At 37.8% G+C, this 18,334-nt stretch overlaps 2 protein-coding genes across 2 annotated transcripts; one reads left to right on the top strand and one right to left on the bottom strand.

Annotated features, from left to right (window-relative positions):
- The first annotated feature begins 315 nt into the window (after window positions 1-315).
- On the top strand, window positions 316-2,935 carry LOC118275348 (uncharacterized). Its single transcript, XM_050699096.1, has 5 exons — window positions 316-501; window positions 1,243-1,376; window positions 1,712-1,964; window positions 2,169-2,410; window positions 2,574-2,935. The coding sequence occupies exons 1-5, from the start codon at window positions 486-488 to the stop codon at window positions 2,856-2,858; spliced, it is 930 nt and encodes a 309-aa protein (XP_050555053.1). The 5' UTR covers window positions 316-485; the 3' UTR covers window positions 2,859-2,935.
- A 274-nt stretch (window positions 2,936-3,209) lies between these two features.
- On the bottom strand, window positions 3,210-18,077 carry LOC118272002 (uncharacterized). The gene is made up of 14 exons (XM_050698763.1): window positions 17,908-18,077; window positions 14,964-15,100; window positions 14,569-14,833; window positions 14,274-14,485; window positions 13,974-14,199; window positions 12,636-12,928; window positions 12,275-12,500; window positions 11,310-11,554; window positions 10,751-10,896; window positions 9,152-9,204; window positions 8,898-9,031; window positions 8,272-8,536; window positions 4,143-4,387; window positions 3,210-3,790 (listed from the first exon to the last, which is right to left on the bottom strand). Exons 1-14 carry the CDS (start codon window positions 17,921-17,923, stop codon window positions 3,395-3,397), a joined length of 2,859 nt encoding a protein of 952 aa, XP_050554720.1. The 5' UTR covers window positions 17,924-18,077; the 3' UTR covers window positions 3,210-3,394.
- Window positions 18,078-18,334: the final 257 nt, after the last annotated feature.

Genomic DNA, 18,334 nt, shown 5'->3' with positions numbered 1-18,334 from the left:
AAATTTTTATGTCGGGTATGTGGGCGAAGTGGCTGGCAGAAGCTAGCTATATTGCTTTGTAAATAAGAATTCGAAGCAAGCCGCGCTGTTTTGTTCGTTCACTGTATGAGTTTCTGTAAAGTGTCTAAATACAATTTCATTTATTATGGGCACGGAATAAAAAAAACTAGATTATTGGGTTGCTTTGTTGCTAGGTTTTCAAAACAAGCCGTGCTTTTTTCGACTCGATTCCTTATAAGGATTATGGCAACATTGATCCGAATGTCATTTCACGACCAATGAAACGTCATATAAAAAATGTCAACAACTATTTAATTGTCAAAACGGTATGATTTGATACCCGCGATAAACAAAAATAAGTAATATTTAATGAATTGCACAATGTTAAGTATATCTCATTCACAGCACATAAATTGCTGCAGTTGTTTGTGTTTGTTCTCTTATAATTTACCTTTTACCTGAATATTATTATAAATAATACAACCATGTGCGATTACAAAGGTAAACAATTTTATTATTTTTCTTTTACAAGGCATCCAATTATCTACAATTTATTATTTATTTTAATTTGATTGGATAATTATAAAACCTTCAAAACTGTCTTATCTTTTCCTTACGTAGTCTAGTCTGATATTTACAAGACTTTTTTCATACCGTTTACATAGATTTTTTTTCCTGAAAATGAGTCACAAAATATTATTAGCATAATTTCGATAAACTTTAAATATGTCGGGTATTATCTTGCCAGCATCGGGTACTTCAACGTGTAACGTCAATTAACTAATCAATTTGAATAGTATCTTCCAATAGCATGTAATCATATCATTGTTGATATGTTTCTCTACAACAATTATTATTTAGGATACTAGGATATTTGCTACTTTGTAAGCAAAAATATTTTAAAAGTAATTCCATTTCTTTTATTACCCTCTTTTTTATTCATAATTAAAACAAACACTTTATTTTTATTATGCTTTTTTTATATTAAGGATCAATTTAACCATCTCAATGATCCTTATATTTATTTAGTAACTTGTAAACTTTTTAATGCAAGTCGTAGGCAGATGGTCAGGAAATAGTAGCTTGCTTCTATTGAAAAATGAGGGTGAATTTCTAGTAAATTAACCTTATTATTAGTGCAGGAATTCCAAACTTACTGTTGTTGGAGCTGCCGACATAATTTTCCCCCTTAAAAAAAAGCATACTGTTGTTAATATTTTATTGTATTTGTTTAATTGCCAGTATTAACAAAAGATGACCGCCAAACAATGTACCGGGCTACTGGTGGTTGTGTAAGATTCAAAATGAGGACCACTGGAACTTCTGCAGAAATTAAACTGATAGCATACCAAGATTTTAACCTTGGCCTTTATAAGGTTTGTGAATAAAAAGTTTAACACTTTGCTTTTTGTTCCCTGAAGTTTACCTATGTATATCAAACAACACCAACTATGTAGTAATCTGTGAGCCTATGGCCTTATACAGGACACAAGTGACTGCATACTACTATGAAAATGTTCAAACATTCCAATAGTATTTTACTTGACCCAGGAGTGGAACCAGACTCATTGCAACACAAGCATAATTCCTGATGAATGCGATACCATTACATAAAATTTTGAAAACTCCCATCTTTTGCACCACCAGTTGCACTTACAACCACTCATCAGATAACTTAATCAAGTAAAAATGCTTATAATTATGATTTCAGATTACAATTGGAGAACCAACCAAAGTCACTAGTTTACTTGATAACAATGAACAGAGTTTTCCCAGTGGCATCGAAAATTTTACCGAGTACCATGAATTTTGTGTCACTTGGCATAGTAACAAAGTTACAATAAGTTTACTAGGGCAAGAACCCTTTGTTAAATTTAATGATTTATACAATCGTCCTGTTGTGGGATATATTTTGTACAAAACTCAAAGTACACCAGAACACCCTGTGGATTGGATTATTGAAAGTAAGTTGCTTTATACACCTATTCACAATTTTTGGTCGTAAACAACATGTAACTTTAGTCTATTCCTATTATAATAAGATTAAAAACACATGCTTTTGTTTAATACATTTATTGATCGTTTAATTTATATGCAGATTAATAATCTCACACACAATACAATATGTTCTCTTAATAAAAAATACTTAAAATACATTTTCTTTGCAGTTTCACCAGTATCACTGAAGCCAATTGGTGAAAAATTATTTCCTGGTGAAAGACTTCGTTGGGCTTCTATGGTTGATGGTGTATTGCCACCAGATGCAATGGTTGGTGGCTTTGAATCAGAACCCACTTACATAGCCAGAGCTGAACATAATAATTCCATATGCCCTGGAAAATATGTACCGTCAAGGCGTAGAGCATTTGTTCCTTGGGGACACATGGAGCATCCGAAAGAAAACTTTCAGGTATAAAAGTTTAAATAAATACCTAAACACTTAGTTACTATTACTAACTTATACATTCTAAAAATATCACTGAAATGTTAGTACTTAAATTAAAATAGTTTTGAACTGTATTGACAGTAAAGGGTAAAATTTGAATATTATGAAATAGTCATTTTATTTACAGATATTATGTGGATTTAATGCAAAATGGATGAAAACAAGAGCCGATCACATTCCAAGAAATGCTTTTGTTGCTGGATTTTCTGAAGTTGATAATGAACCTTTGTACATTGGCAGGGCCATGTTAGGATGCAATCTTGTACCAGGAAAAGTCCATGTTCTTTACAAGTTGTGCTATTTACCATTTTATGGCCAAGAAATTGAAGTAGATATCTATGAAATTTTAGTGACGCCAGGCGAAGAATCAGAGTTTCCAATACCTCGTCATCCTCCTAGGGTCATGTTTTAATTTATTTTATTGAATTTAATTTATTAATGCAATTTATCTTTTATAAAAATATTATTATAATTTATTATTAGCAACAAGTCTTTTATTTTCCTAACTTTGCTCTTTTAAAACTTCTCAAACCATAGTCTACAGATAGTTGTTGGTAAGAAGTAGTTATTAAGTACATTTTTTCTTTTTTATAAAACATTGCTCCACATTAGGATTATCTCCTGTGTCGCGTTTACAAACATAAAAGTTCACATACACACACCCAGACCCGAAAAAAGAGATAAAGAGTTGTTCTGTGCGGGAATCGAACCCGCTACAGGTCATGTCACAGATGAAGAGTGCTTCAAATTAAACAAAAACCAATATTACAAAATAATATTATTTTTTTATTGATTAGCTATCAATAATTTGATGTTCGAGTATTAGGCATAGCAGTAAAAAAACATAAAAAAATACCAAAAAGGTAAAATATATAAGAATATGTCCTTAATTACTATAAGTAGGAACCTACATTACATTACTCGTAATATTAAATACCCATATGGCCTTCAACCATCAACTTCAGGATTTAAAAACCCAGCATACTCTTCGAAGTTGACAGCATGCTCAATGTCCATGTTCATCTGCTCTTCTTCACGAAAAACAATACGATGGTCGATCAAAGCCCCGGGGATCAGGAACTTGTTAACGCATCTCTTACCATCGTCAGGCACAACCAGTATTTCAAACTTGTCCAAGCCTATTTCTCTTCCTTCATATGGTATGTAACAGACTTTGTGTGATGGTTGAATTTTGCCCGGAATTAAGTGCTCTAAATACTTGCTTCTTCCAATGTACAGTTTCTCCTTTCCTGGGTCCTCTGAGTAACCACCAACTACAGCTCCAACCGGAATAGTATCTGTGCTTTTACATGGTATCCAAGTAAAATTAAATCCACATAGCACCTAAAACAAAGTATACATATTATTACACACTTATATTAGACTCTATTTTTAAAATAACTATCATGAGACATACTAAATTAACTTCCCTACCGTACTGTACCGGTTTGCTATATTTGTATAATAACTGTTGTGAGACTAAATTAACATAATTTAGAATGTCTTATAAATAACTATAAGTTTTCAAGATTAAGATCAATACATTGGTCAGATTCTCACTGCAGTGGACTGAATACAATTATTTTATATGTGGGAAGCGAACCACCAATAACTGACTTAATGGTACTGTTACTAAATCAAAATATACATTTTAATATTATATAGTTACAATGAAACACTAAAAATAATATCTTACCTCAAATGTAAGTTTGGAATTAGCTTCTCCTCCCCATGGAATGTAGCCCATTCCTTTTGAGGTCATATACTTTCCAGGTGTCAAGGACCCATTGTGCTCAGCCCTTATTATGTATAAGTTTTCATTTTCATGTCCACCAATGTAAGCATTGTCTGGGAAGTCTGTTGTTCGATCATATGGCACCCAATATGGGTCACCTCCGCTAATAGGTCTCATAACATACGTTTTTTCTATGTATGGTGGCACTGAAATAGATTTTTTGTTGTATTATTATAAAATACATTTAAGTTGTAGCATTCTTATAATATGTTCAAATCAACAATAAGGAAAAATTGGGCATCCTATGAAATACCTATAGATATAGCAGCCCCGGATCTACATTTTTTTTCACCCGGGGCAAAATTTGAGAAATGCCGCCCCCACCTACCTTTTTTTTTTTTTTCATTAGGATTTTGTCCTGTGTCGTGGGTGCGTTTACAAACATACAAGTTCACATGATGCACACAGACCCGAAACAACAATTTGTGGATCACACAAAGAGTTGCTCCGTGCGGGAATCGAACCCGGTACCCGTTGCACGGTAGCCAGTTGCCCAGTCACCGCACCAACCGTGCAGTCAAATCGTGTTTATTTTCACCTTTTTCACCCATATAATTGCAACAAACAGATGTCCACAAATTGTTTGAAATTTGGACAAAGCCTATATACTAATCTACCTTCCGGAAATAATGCATCCATTATTGTTCATTCTGTGTTGTGTATTATTTACAGATAAATAGACCTAAACCTAGGATATATATGTATTTAACAGGGTAGGGTTTAAAATAAAAATATGCATTATAAAATTAAAAATATATTATATACTAAACTTTGTTAACAGAAATTACAATGTTACTCTTCTAGGTTTTTGTTCAGCAAATAAGTCTATAGCCTTGTCGTAATTTATCTCGTGTGCAATACGATTTTCTATGGCTAAGATTGCAAGACCCGATAAGCGTTCCTGGCTTGAAATTTGGACAAAGCCTACATACTAACCTACCTTCCGGAAATAATACATCCACACAGGCCTACATTTTCTTTTTCACGAAAAAGTGTTTCAAGTTTAATAGGTCTCCTATAGTAAATGGGGTGTGCTGATCACGAATCTGTGCTTAGTTTTTTTCTAGCAAGTCAGGTTTTTAGGAAAAGTGTGAATAAAATTTTTCATAGAAACTGCCAAAAAAATCTTAGAAAATATTTATTAAAGATATATTTAAAAGAAAATTACACTGCAAAATTGAGCTGCTCATAAAAAAAATAACCTACGTTAGACAGACGTTGGTTTTTTTTAATGAAATCGTTCTCTTTTTCCCTGAAAACTGCGCCCTGTTCAAGGCCCAACTTCCTTGGTTACGTCTCTCCATCTCCTATATGTTTTGATGGAACCTCTCTCCCTGTTCCTCGCTGACAACTCCAAGATTTTCGGGAAAATAGTCAACATGGGAATTCAGAAAATGAAGTTTAACGCTCATATTGCATCCCAGTTTTTTATAATTTTGGAGCATCTTAGCTACAATTTCTTTGTACTTAATTTGGAGACTTATTATTTCCAAGGAAATCTTCTATGACTTCTACGAATGAACTCCATACTTCAGATTCGTCCTGGGTCATTGTATTCTAGAACAATCTATCCGATTTTAAATTTCGAATTTGAGGGCCTACAAAAGTTCTTCTTTAAGTTAAGCTTAAGAAAGTGCAGGAAATTTGTCGCATATGTATTAGCAGTCACCTTGTTTATTTTAAGCTTTGACAAAACTGCTACATCTGTCCTAACTGTATGTGAAGGGGAGGTGAAAGAACTGATTTTGGGTTGGTGCACATTTTTTTGTCCCAGTACAAGTCTTTCTCTGAAAGACCATTCTTTCTTAATGTAATGTAAATTTCGTGCTCGACTGTCCCACTCGCACAAAAATCATGGATACTTTGTAAATCCAGACTGCTGACCCAAAAGCATAGATATTATTTTGAGGTCTCCACAGAGTTGCCAACAATATTCGCTATACTTTATTTTATTTAGCAACAGCTCAAGACTCTCGTTCGTTTCTTTGAGATGCACGGAGTGAGCAACAGGCACCGAACCATAGGTATTACCATTGTACAACAAGACACCCTTCAGACTTCTCTTAGAAGAATCAATAAATAACCTCCATAATGTGGAATCGTAATTATCAGCTTCCAGTTTCATTACTACTTCCTGGTCCATGAGGTACAGGTCGTTTAGCAGACGGTAAATTAGGATACTGAATTGTATGTTTGTTTTTCGAATGGACACCCTTTACATCACAAGAGCAAAAGTAACAATCGACGAGTGCTAAATAGTAAATATACAAACTATGTACTCACATTTTTAAAACAAAACACTGTCGTGGGGACAAATCGACGAGGAAGTTTTCGAACATAGCTTCATCTCACGGTAATCAAACGCATGCTGCCCCGATCTGCGATTCCTGCAGGCGAGCAAGAGCCGGGCGCGTATTTCTAATCGACTTTATGTACTTTTTTTTCTGATGTCGGGTGGAAACCTTTAAAAGGCGCCTAGCTTTTTGGGGAGAAAGACTAGGGAGTGTGGGATTTTTACCTCACTAAAACCACCCCGGTGGCCACCTTCAGCACCGATAAGGGGCACCCAGACCTCTAACTAGACCTGCTCCGGAGCCCCTATGGTGCAACGCCTGTTACGGCACATCCCTAGGGAGACATGTACCTCCCATTAGCCTCATTGTGCAAGTTGCACGTGACCACTGTGCCACCGTCTTCCCTGAGGTCGCTAGATGGGCACCTAGAGTCCCCACTCTAGGTACCCGCGACCCCAAAGGTCTACCTGCAGTTGACGCAGGCGGGATTAGGCGTCAAGACTGTTGCCACCTCGACGCCTTCTATAAGCAGGATCAGCCCTCTCACGATCCCGCTCAGCAGCCTCCTTTTGAGACATTACAGTCTCACAAAAGGAGGCCACCTCCCTCCAGTTTTCTGTATCTGCCAGCATAGCCTCTACTACTGCTGGCAGAGACAGGTCTCGCCCGATCTTGGTAACCAGGACCCGCCGCTCCGAGACCCACGCCGGACACTCTTCGAGCATGTGCTGTGCGGAATCCAGGTTACCTCCGCAGTGGTGGCAATTTGCCGTGGTCTCTCGCCCAATCTTGTTCAGGTACTCACCGAAGCAGCCATGTCCGGTCAGTACCTGAGTGAGCCTGAAGGAGATGCGCTCCTCTCTTTTCAGCCAGGCTTCGAAATGCGGCAAAATGGCTTCGACAACGCGCTTGCGTAAGATCTCTGGCTGTTGTAGCCGCTCACGCTACCGCTCGAGCGCGTGTCGCCTTTCTTGCCGCCTCAGCCTAACGAACGCCGCTCCTGGCACTCTACCACCGCCGTTTTGACGGACGGAACGGATTTGGTCGTAGACCTTCGCGTCCATATCCGCCAGGATATCCAACGACGGAAAGCGAGCCAGGAGCGTTGCCGCCTCGAAGGACACCGTTCAGTATCCTCGTGTGATCTAGATGGCCATTTTCCACTGCAGACGATAGATTTTCGTTCTGCAACGTCAGACGCCTGACAGTCGAGCTGACCAAACAGGCGCCCCGTAAAGGACCATCTATCGCACGACACCCGCGTAGAAGCGGCGAACTTCTTCTCTTATGGACTATGCCTACGCGCCTAGCGAATAATAAAATGTTCGGGCAGCACGTCTCACTCCGCGCTCAGGGTATCGGTCAAGTTGATATGGCCATGAAATTCCTGTACTTGTAGATACTATATTTATTCCGTGGTCAAAATTAAATAAATGATGAGCTGTCCACTGGTCCGTGAAGTGTGAATTTTGCCGCCCCCTGAATTTGCCGCCCGGGGCATGGGCCCCGGCTTGCCCCCTAGATCCGGGGCTGAGATATAGTCAATACATTTATAGTAAAAGAGACCTTTGCAAATGGTTGAGTTACATACAATCCATTATACAATTGATGCCTTCCAGCCAAAACAGGGTAAGTGAGGGTATTGAGTTATGCACATCATTTGATGGAGAAAAATTTGCTGATTCTGGGTATGTTTTGGCCGGATATAAAAATTGTTGACCAGAAATTTCACTCACCTTCAATCCTCCAGTGCACAGTGTTCCTGACATCATCAAGAGCCAAGAAAGTAACATATTTTAATTCCGCAGTTCTGCTGCTAAATGTAACTATAGGCTTGCTATTACCGTTCACTCCCAAACGTATAATGTCTCCATACCAGGAAACCCAAAACCGTCTGTACTCTGTGGCGGATAAAATATTTGGAGTATCTATAGTTTCCCTGTACACTCCTCTTCCTCTAACTTTCTTTATCCATGTCCTGTTGTTGTGGCCTATACCAATCTGTGAATATATAGAATAGAGTCAGGCATTACTTTGTGGAAATCCATGCTACACTCACAATACATTAGATTTTTAGTTTTAATTTCGCTTATAGACTAAGTATCTAATGTATTGTTAGTGTCCAATCTGTGAAGTATATTTATAAATGTTGAAGTATGAAGACTGATTCTATCAGTTAGTGTATGAGATGATAAAATAATACATTGTTGTTGTTGCTTAGATTTTTATTGTGGCATTACATTTCAAAATAAGAATTGTTTAAGTCCAGAACCACAATTAAACAATTCTTATTTTGAAATGTGTAATATATTATATCTAATTGAATTCGCTCAATAATTTAAATAGTTACTAGAAAACCCACCAAAAATTCACAGTTCTGTTCTGGTTTATTAGATATTCCAAGTGCTGCATTGCCCTCGGCTTTAATTTCAAAGTTGATTGCATTGGCTGTGAATTTGTAGAAAACATGGTGATGCCGCGGCCGTGTCGTAATTTCTGTAAATATATGACGCATACTTAAACAAAATAATATGGTGCAATTCTAGGACTTGTTCATGATTTATTTATACTAATTATTCATTTTAGTTAAACCTTGGATATTATTGTATAACTTACCTAGTATATCACCCATGATTTTGTCGCTAAAGCCGGTAAACAAAACTAAATATCAAACTGCACACTGCACAGTAGTTTTAACTCATTACTCATTAGCACTGACCGGTCAAAATAGAATTGTAATCGCTAACTATTAGAATGACTGAAATCAACTCGAATAGACAGCCCGAACCCGAAGCGACGCGATCTAAGATTTTTTTATAGTAAAATGGACGCCGGGACCGGGACGCGACACTTTTTTATTGAGTATTTTACAATATTTACCAAACAGATGTTTTGTTTTGGTTTAGTCCGTATTCCACTATGATTCCTCATTCCACTCTACTCTATTAGTATCTTTGTCTATGTGCGATACAGTCTCGGTGAAAACTTCAAAATTGTCTATGGTAATTTAAGTAATTTACTTCGACAGGTGACCGTGAATCCAATTTATTTATCGGTGTATTACGTTACCTTATAAATAATAATTTATAATAATATATTATAGAACTGAAACATCAGCTATAAAGTCGAATTGATTTTGCAAATATAGGAATTTTAATGACGGCACAAAATCAGTCAAGACCGAATCGTTGTTTAGCTGCCGCAACGACGCACAGAAAATTATTAAACTTGGAGCTTTTTGTTTTGTATTTAATTATTCGTATCATTTTTTCACGTAGTTGAATCCGGGGTAGGCAAAGGTGCACATTACGGCATGTAATGCCAATGTATGATGCAGGTACACCCACTTTTCATCACATGGGTTATAAATTCCATATAGCCTTACCTATAGTGGGCAAAATTTCAGACTGCTATTACTGAGAAATTTTTGTAAACCGAAAAATGCCTAGTAACACTTTGCCAGACCCGGGGACCGAAGTCAAGACCCTTTGCCCGGAAATCGCACTTGTGCTTTTATACTTCGTAATTCGTAGATATTAAATAGGTAATTAATATTTTCTGGTGACCAATTTTCGTTGTCAATCGAGTGATCACAAGCACGATAGTACCGGGTCTCTTTAACACGGGGGTATAGTAGAGTAGAGTAGATTAAGGTACTCTTTTTTAAGGTAATCATTCCTAATGTCGTGAAGCGCGTACTTCATGACAGTCACTTCACGAAACATACCTTCTAGGTTCAACTGAGTTCAAATTATATAGTTCACAGAGAAAGGAAAATTAGGTGATAGGTTAGTATTATTACTTATTACTTATATGTATAAATTAGTGTGACAGTACTGTACAAATCGGGAATATTACATTAGAGGGTATGGATAAAACAAATAATTAATATCTTTATTTTTTTAAATACAAAGCTCCAAATTTTAATCTCCTGTGCCTATATCTCCTGTTTATACAAACATACGACTCCACACTAGAACTGGATCAATAATTTCTGGATCGACACCTTCAGGAACAGCCGGTCACTTAGCCATGGCACCAAGCATGCCTCCGTCGATATGCAATTTTACATACATACTGCCAGTTACCTACTTAATATGTAAAAGGCAAAGCTTGTGGTACTTCATTCTCCGGTATAACTAATATTTCATACTCAACTACTTCAACCTCCCTGCCGTTGTACGGTAAATAGCAGAGATGGTAACGAGTGTATACTTTCCAGATATTAGATTGTTATCAATCATAGCTCTTCCTATATACAGAGGTTCGTCCATTACTTCTGAAGTTCCACCAACAAATGCGTTCGGTGGGATAAGGTTAGATCTTGTTTTAACCCACATAGCATTAAATCCGCATAAAATCTGGAACATGTATAGAAATAATTTGTGGTTGAAATTAGGAGAAAAACAGGAAGCTTTACTGCCTATGACAATGATGATTATGTATGTGTATGTACCTATACTATCTAATACAGTGGTTCCCAAAGTTGTCTGGACTACGACCTATCTAAATTAAGTTCCTAAACTCAGGAACTCTGTAGGGAATTAAGGCCTTACCAATATGAAAAATAAAATACAGAACGGTTGGTTAGTGTGTCTTTCTACAGACAAGGCTCACTAGAAATTTGCTTGCGATGCACCAATGGGGAGCGACCCATAGTTTGGGAAACCCTGATTTAATAGTACGTTCGTAATCTGTTCGGTTTGGTTTAAAAATCATGTCAGTGGGTCGTTTAGACATAATATTCATTAAAGAAATGACGTTCTGTAGTTACCTCAAACTGCCGTTTTTTATGTGCTCTTCCGCCCCAGGGAACAAAACACCTTCCAGTGGAGGGAACATATCGTCCAGGGCATATTGACCTATTGTGGTAAGCCCTGGCTATGTATGTGAGTTCGTTTTCGAAGCCGCCAATCATTGCGTCTGGAGGTAACTGGCCATTGGTCATTGGAACCCAGTGAAGTGTACCCTCACCAGGGAACATTTTACGGGGTACTGGTTCCAGTTTTACTGGGGAAACTGCAAACAAACATCAATATATTGTTTTGTTTTATTGGTAGGTTAACCTACCTATAGTTTACAGACAGACGTGGGCAGACGTCTTGTTGCGGACATGATCAATATCCTTTTCAGAGTTTAGCAGTGAAACAGAGAATAAGGCTCTAGACAGACGGACTGCATTTCAACTGCAAATTGCAGTTCAAGGGCAGTTTGGCTGCAGTTGACACGACTGCAAATCAAAGGTGCAGTCCGACTGCACGCAGATTGAAATTCAACTGCAATCGGACTGCACGTCTATTTAGAGCCTAATTGTTTTTTTTTTACCAAAATCTATTCTTAAATCTTGTACTCTGTTATGATAAGTATAAGTTCTAATTTTCAGATTAATCTGAAACACGACTTTGTAAGTAAGTATATAATTGAGGATTTATGAAATAAAACAATACAAAATAATTAATTGGTAAATATTATATAATAATTTAACAAAAATATTACATATTATAGTTATCGTTATTTATGCGTTTCACAACACAATAACTTCAAACGAATAATATTATGCAGTGCATTACAACAATTAACATACAACGTACGAACAGGCACAGCGTGACTTGACTTTTATTTCTAGGCACAATTTAAATGCACCAATTAATTGCTCGTATAGATTGTGGAAGCAGTATTCCTAAGTTACACGTACGGACAAATCCTGAGATTCTTACATAATTACTGGTGGTATAATCTAGGGCATGAGGATTTCGTATTCGGGGAAGCCGAGCTCCTGTCCACCGAAGGAGATGTAGCACACTCCGTGCGACTGTTGCACCTTGCCGGTGGTGAGGCTGCCCTCATGGTTCACGCGGCCCACGAACAGGGGCTCGCCATCTTCAGACTGACCGCCGGGGAACGCGCCGGGAGGCACGTTGGAGCCACTAGTGCGCACCCAGTTGTTGGGGCCGCCAACCAGCACCTAGAAAACAAAATAATAGGTAATTAATCACCGAATCAAATTAATCAATCAGTTGCAATAGTAAGATGATCATGTGACCCAGTTAAAAAACATAATAATCTGTCCACAAACTACAAAAGTAGTAGTGAAACCTACCTGGTATTGGGGTTTGCCGTGCTCCAAACCGCCCCATGGAACGAAGGCACATCCGTGTGAAGCGCAAAGTTTTCCGGGAATCACGGCTCCTTCGTGCTGTGCCCTGGCGACGTAGAGAGGCTCGCCGCTGCAGTCCTGGCCACCGACGACGGCACCAGGGGGAACTTGACCAGCACTGGCATCAACCCAGTTGCCAGGTCCAGCCATTACAGGGGCACTGAAGCCTCCCATAGCGCCGGGGTAGCCGGGGGGCGCAGCGTACAGGGGTGCAGCCACTGGCGCCGATGGCCCAACTACAAAATAATGCAATCAATCGTAAACCAGTTTAAAACAATCTTGCAAGGTAAGACAAGCGGAATACAATACTTAATTTAGTACAATAACAACTTAGTTCCGCCCTTGTTTCATTGCAATAGTGAAGAATTTTTATGATCGTCCTTCTTCCGCAATGAAACAATGGATGTAAAACCCACATGGGTAATGAAAGTATAGCAAGAATGAGACATTATCCATCTAAAGGCAGGCAATCAGGCGATAATCATTAATGGGATGCAATTAGAGAAAATGTACCAGCCAGTTATACAAATGGTACCTATATACAAATATTATATTACAGCTTTACTTACTTAAACCAGCAAGTATTGAACACTGACTTATTACAACTAGTGTCTAGTTTCCACCCATTAGTACCTATTAACTGTTATTTTGTGGGTTACAGAAGTTTAGTAGTTCATGACAGTTATCAGTGCATAGTGTCTTGATTGCACTATAGAATTAGAGTACGAATTAAGTTGGTGCGTCGTTGTGGTGCACCAGTCAACCAGTGATCATACATGCACGTTATTTTATAGGCATGAGTGGCAATAGTAAAGTTGAGAGAAATAGAAGATTTAATTTTGTTCGTTTTAAAATTTTCGTTTGTTCAATTTGTTTAGAGGAAGCGACTTACCGTAGGTAGTGGAGATAGTGGATTAATTTAAAATGCTGACTAAAGTGCTAGGTGTAATAAGTATCAAATAAGAAGAAAATGCGTGGGCGAGGAAAAGAAAAAACATAATAAAAAAGGCTTAATCACAAAATGTACCCAACGTACCAAACACCAATCCGAGACAAACATCCCGATGCAGACGTCAACAACAAGTTTACCATACGACAGGATTCCAAACACGCAGTTTTCTTACAACACAATATTTATTTTTGTTAGTTTAACGGTGGTGACAGCGATTAAAAATTTAGTTCATCTATCGAAAAAATATCAGAAATAAAACGCACTATAATGCGGATTAATTGACAGCAATTAACATCCAAAGCATTCCCTCTATTAAAATTTTACTCAACGAGGCTGTGCGTGGGCATTGCCGAAATGGGTAATACGCCACTGTCCACGGGCACCCCAACCAGTGCGCACACCGAAGTGGGTGATGCCGAATGGCGAGGGGTCTACCCACTCCATAATAACCATGCCCGTCTCGCCGTCGCGAACAATCACTCTGCCACATTTCCATTCGATTAAGAATTTCCTGAACTCGTTAGGATTCATAATTCCTGGCGTCGGGACCTCAACCTACGGGCCAACAGTAAGTTTTAACGGAATGTTCCAACAAGCAATACACCGACGGTCACGACATTCTATCCTACCTTATCAGGTTTCTGCCTGCAGTATCTAATAACCGACTTGGTATTTTCCCAACCACCAAGCATAATTTCATACATAGGGTCCACTTCAGCAGGTGCTGGCGTCAAAGCTACATGGCAGTTGTGGGGACCGCGATATTCAAATCTCAGAGAACCTGAGAGGACGGGTCCGAATCTATACTCTAACTGGTCCGGAGTATTGAATTCACCCCCATCTGTGCCGATAATAAAGGGGAATTTATTTGGTTGGGTACATTTTATGTCATAACGATGGTTAAGGGTAATTTGCAAATATTACCTTCGATTTTCCAGGAGCCGGTCGCTCCCCAACCGGTGCACACTCCAAAGAAGGCAATGGGGAATGGTTCAGGGTCAGCCCATGAGAGGAAGGGAATGGCCTCGCCCTCCCGGCCAGCGGAGATGATGCCACTGTCCCAACGGACCCAGAAGCCACGGAACTCGCCGCCATTCAAGATGTTAGGGGTTTCGATTTCAACTTTGTCGGGTTTGGTTCTGTTCTTCCTGATCACGCTCTTTGTGTTACCCCAACCTCCAAGGAAAATCTGCCGAAATGAAATAAATTAAATATGTTTTGCTTTTTAGATGGCACTGGCAGAAAAAATAGTAAGTTTGATCGTCTTTAAATACGATTAAATAAGATAGAATAGACCAAAATTATGTTTAAACATTTACCTCAACCATTGGGTCGCTGGGTTGAGGCCCCATGGTAAGGGCAATGTGGGCATCATTGGAGGTCCTGACTTTGAACGACACGGAGCCGCTCGACACGGGGAAGAAGTGGTATTCGAGTTTATCCTCGGTAGATAAATCTGTAATCAACAAGAAACATATTTAATGTGAAAATTGTTCTTTGAACAAGTTGAATAATAATGATATAATGTTCGCTATACATATACATGATTATTATTAGATTTGATTTATGTAATGTGTAGAGTTATTTTCACTTTCGTTTAATTTATAAAACATGCTCCGCAGTCGGTCTAGTCTTATACCAATTAATATTATGAAGTTAGATATTAATACATTACATATGTTTGAGTAGGTACATTTGAGTTTCTCGATACTAAAGCTATTTTCACAACCTTGCATTCCAATAAAGGTTCAATGGCTTATGAGCTATTTAAAATTCTGTAAACCGTTCTTAGTGCTTTCCTCGATTCCTATTTAGTCTAATGATATACGGCCATCGGCTTCCATTCGAGGCATGTCTCTTACACGGGTCTAAATATAGGCGGGTGTGTTGGTATGCGAGCTATAACGTCCCGCTCTGCACCTACGAATTCATAACTTGATTATGTCATTGGAAGTTGTTCATTGCTGCGTATATAGAGCTTGTTTTTGTGTTAGATTGAAGGAACGCGTCCATGGCGCCTGCGCGCTAGGACAGTCGCGTTTGTTTCGCTTATTATGAAAGTAGTCCGGGCCGATGATGTCATTCTATCAAATCAATTCTGTAACCTCTACCTATCTGTAGGAGTGTATCTGAACACCGAGTTATCTTGGTGTGTCTGTTTGTAGTTTCAAATACGGAACGCAAAGACTTGAATAAACACCTACAGACGAAGTGCTTGCCTTCTAAGGACATCGTGTGTTTCAGCTATTAAAAAACGTTAACGTTTACCTTTTTATTTTATGTTTATAAAAGTTTTGTTCCCAGCTCCGTTCACAGTATGATATTTATAGGATACTTGGTGGTTTTTAAAACAAACAGTTAACGTGTTTGTATTGGAAAAACCCTCCTTACCTGAGTAGAATGTTAGTAATCCGATCATGCTAGATTTAGACACACCCTGTCTATTAGCAAGCTAGTCACGATCTAGTGCAGAACAAAATGGGTAACTGCGGGAATTAACACCGTAATTTTATCATGTTTATAATTCATGTCAGGGATATTTTTACTGCAATTGAGAAGAATACGGATTGCTGTCTAGCTTTTTATTATAGTACCTATTTCTACCAGCATTTTCGCCTGCATTTTCATAATAACAAATAGTCAAAAATTCCAGTAGTTTTTGCTTGTAATATTCTATTATTATACGTACACCCCTACACATTTTCTTGTGTATTATATTAATAAGGTAACATATAATATACGATAGTAATCAATAGTCACGTTCTAAGGACTTTTGCCAATAAAAATATGAAATGAACCTAAGGCCATTACCGTCAATTAAATACTAAAAATAATAACCATGCTATGGGAATGTTTATAAAGTTTTGTAATCATAATTTTCCTGGTCATTTCAATGGCAAACTACTAAAGGTAAAACCAATGCTAACAATTAGCTAGACTTCAATAAAAGTCTAGAACAGACACGGCTCGTTGTTAATTGGCTATTAACGATTAATTTGCCATGACTACAGTCAGCAAGCAAGCTATCTTCACTTGTTTACTTTGCCACAAGAAAGATTTGGCGAAAGTACCTTTATGGCAAAGACATAGTGATGATTTTTGCATGTCAAATCTTTACATAACAATAACAATGAGTTTTTGTTCGTTTACATAGATTAGCGTGGAAGTGATGAATTATATTGTCATAATGTTTACTTGTTAAAACTTTGTTTGTAATTTGTTATCAGTCTTGTCGTCGGGTCGTGTCTACCTACAGTTTCACTATGCGGAGGTATATTAGGTCAATTAGATCAATCTATCGTTATGACCTAACACATTACCTATTTGATTACTTTGTTTACTATGTCTAGAAGTTCATAGATTTCATCTCGAAATACAGAACCCGTCTTTAATGCGTTAGTCATTGAATATTCTGGACTTGATTCTCGGGTTGGACATTTAAAATATCCAAGTTATCAGTAGTCTTAAGTCAATCGTTGTATCTGTTGACTTAAATATAAGGTGTGATGTTATGTATTTATAGGGAAGTTCACAAGTACCTTCTATGTTTAATTAGCACGTTTATGCGACATATATGTTGAAATATCTGTTTTATTTAATTTACATTTATGCAGGAAAACAACTGAGTAAGTACTTATATAAACAGGCTAAATCATCTAGAACCAGTATAGTAGGTAGCCTTCGATGGTGACGGAATTGAGGATGATCTCATACTGCAGCGGTTACTAGGTTCGTAAGTACTATCCAACAATGTAAATGCAAACATAAGTAATAAAAAACCAGTTAATTGTGGGAGCCAGTTTCCTTAGCCGTCACATTCTTTTAAAATACGCCTTATATTTTAATTAGTAAAGCGTCATTTCCTACATCACGCTTGATGAAGATGTATGGTTTGTTTCATAATTTATTATTCATGACTTTTTCGAAGAACCGGTGTATAAGTGTTTATATTGATTGTTTCTAACGAAATTTCTATCCGCATCACCACGCCCGAAGTTGGCCTTGTGCCAACGAAATGCCGGTCTTAGGTAGCCGGGTGCCGGTTACTCAAAAACAACACTAGATTATTAAATATGTGAGACTAGAAATATCACTAAAAATCTGTCGCTGTATTGTCCACAATATACCTATTTACGTGTTAAAAGTTTCAAGGTCAAATAAAAAGACCGGCCGCAAAGATGCGGTGAGAAAAAATAACTCAATTTGACACATTATTTTTGTGATATTTTTGGTCACTTGATTAGGTATAGGATATACACTTACCCACTATGTTAGCCATGATTTAAGGAGCGTTTGACGTTTTTTTCACACTGAATTTGTAACGTACGTGGTGTTCACCGCGCGCGTTATTTCAAACTGGGACCTGCCTGGTGCAAAGCAATCGAGTCTTGTGGCCTCGACGCCTCGACGCCGCCGCGTAACACAGATGATGTCATCTTATACTATAACTAGGTAGTACACAATTTTCAAATAAAACTTCTCTCATAAAAGCTTTAAGACTCATTTCTACAGCCCTTTATTAATAAACTTGTTACCTTTTCAATACTGGGTCAGGTTTTCAGACACGGTTATGCAATACTATGATTTTTATTAAGTTATTGGGTCATGTATGTAGGTAGGGAGCAATATATGAAGAATACCAATGTTTTTATTATGACAAGGTATGACATCAATGAAACAATGTAGATAT

This window comes from Spodoptera frugiperda, chromosome 15 (assembly GCF_023101765.2).
Source record: "Spodoptera frugiperda isolate SF20-4 chromosome 15, AGI-APGP_CSIRO_Sfru_2.0, whole genome shotgun sequence".
NCBI classification, from domain to species: Eukaryota; Metazoa; Arthropoda; class Insecta; order Lepidoptera; family Noctuidae; genus Spodoptera; species Spodoptera frugiperda.
Note: the sequence above shows the minus strand (reverse complement) of the source record. Positions and strands in the feature narration are given on the sequence as shown.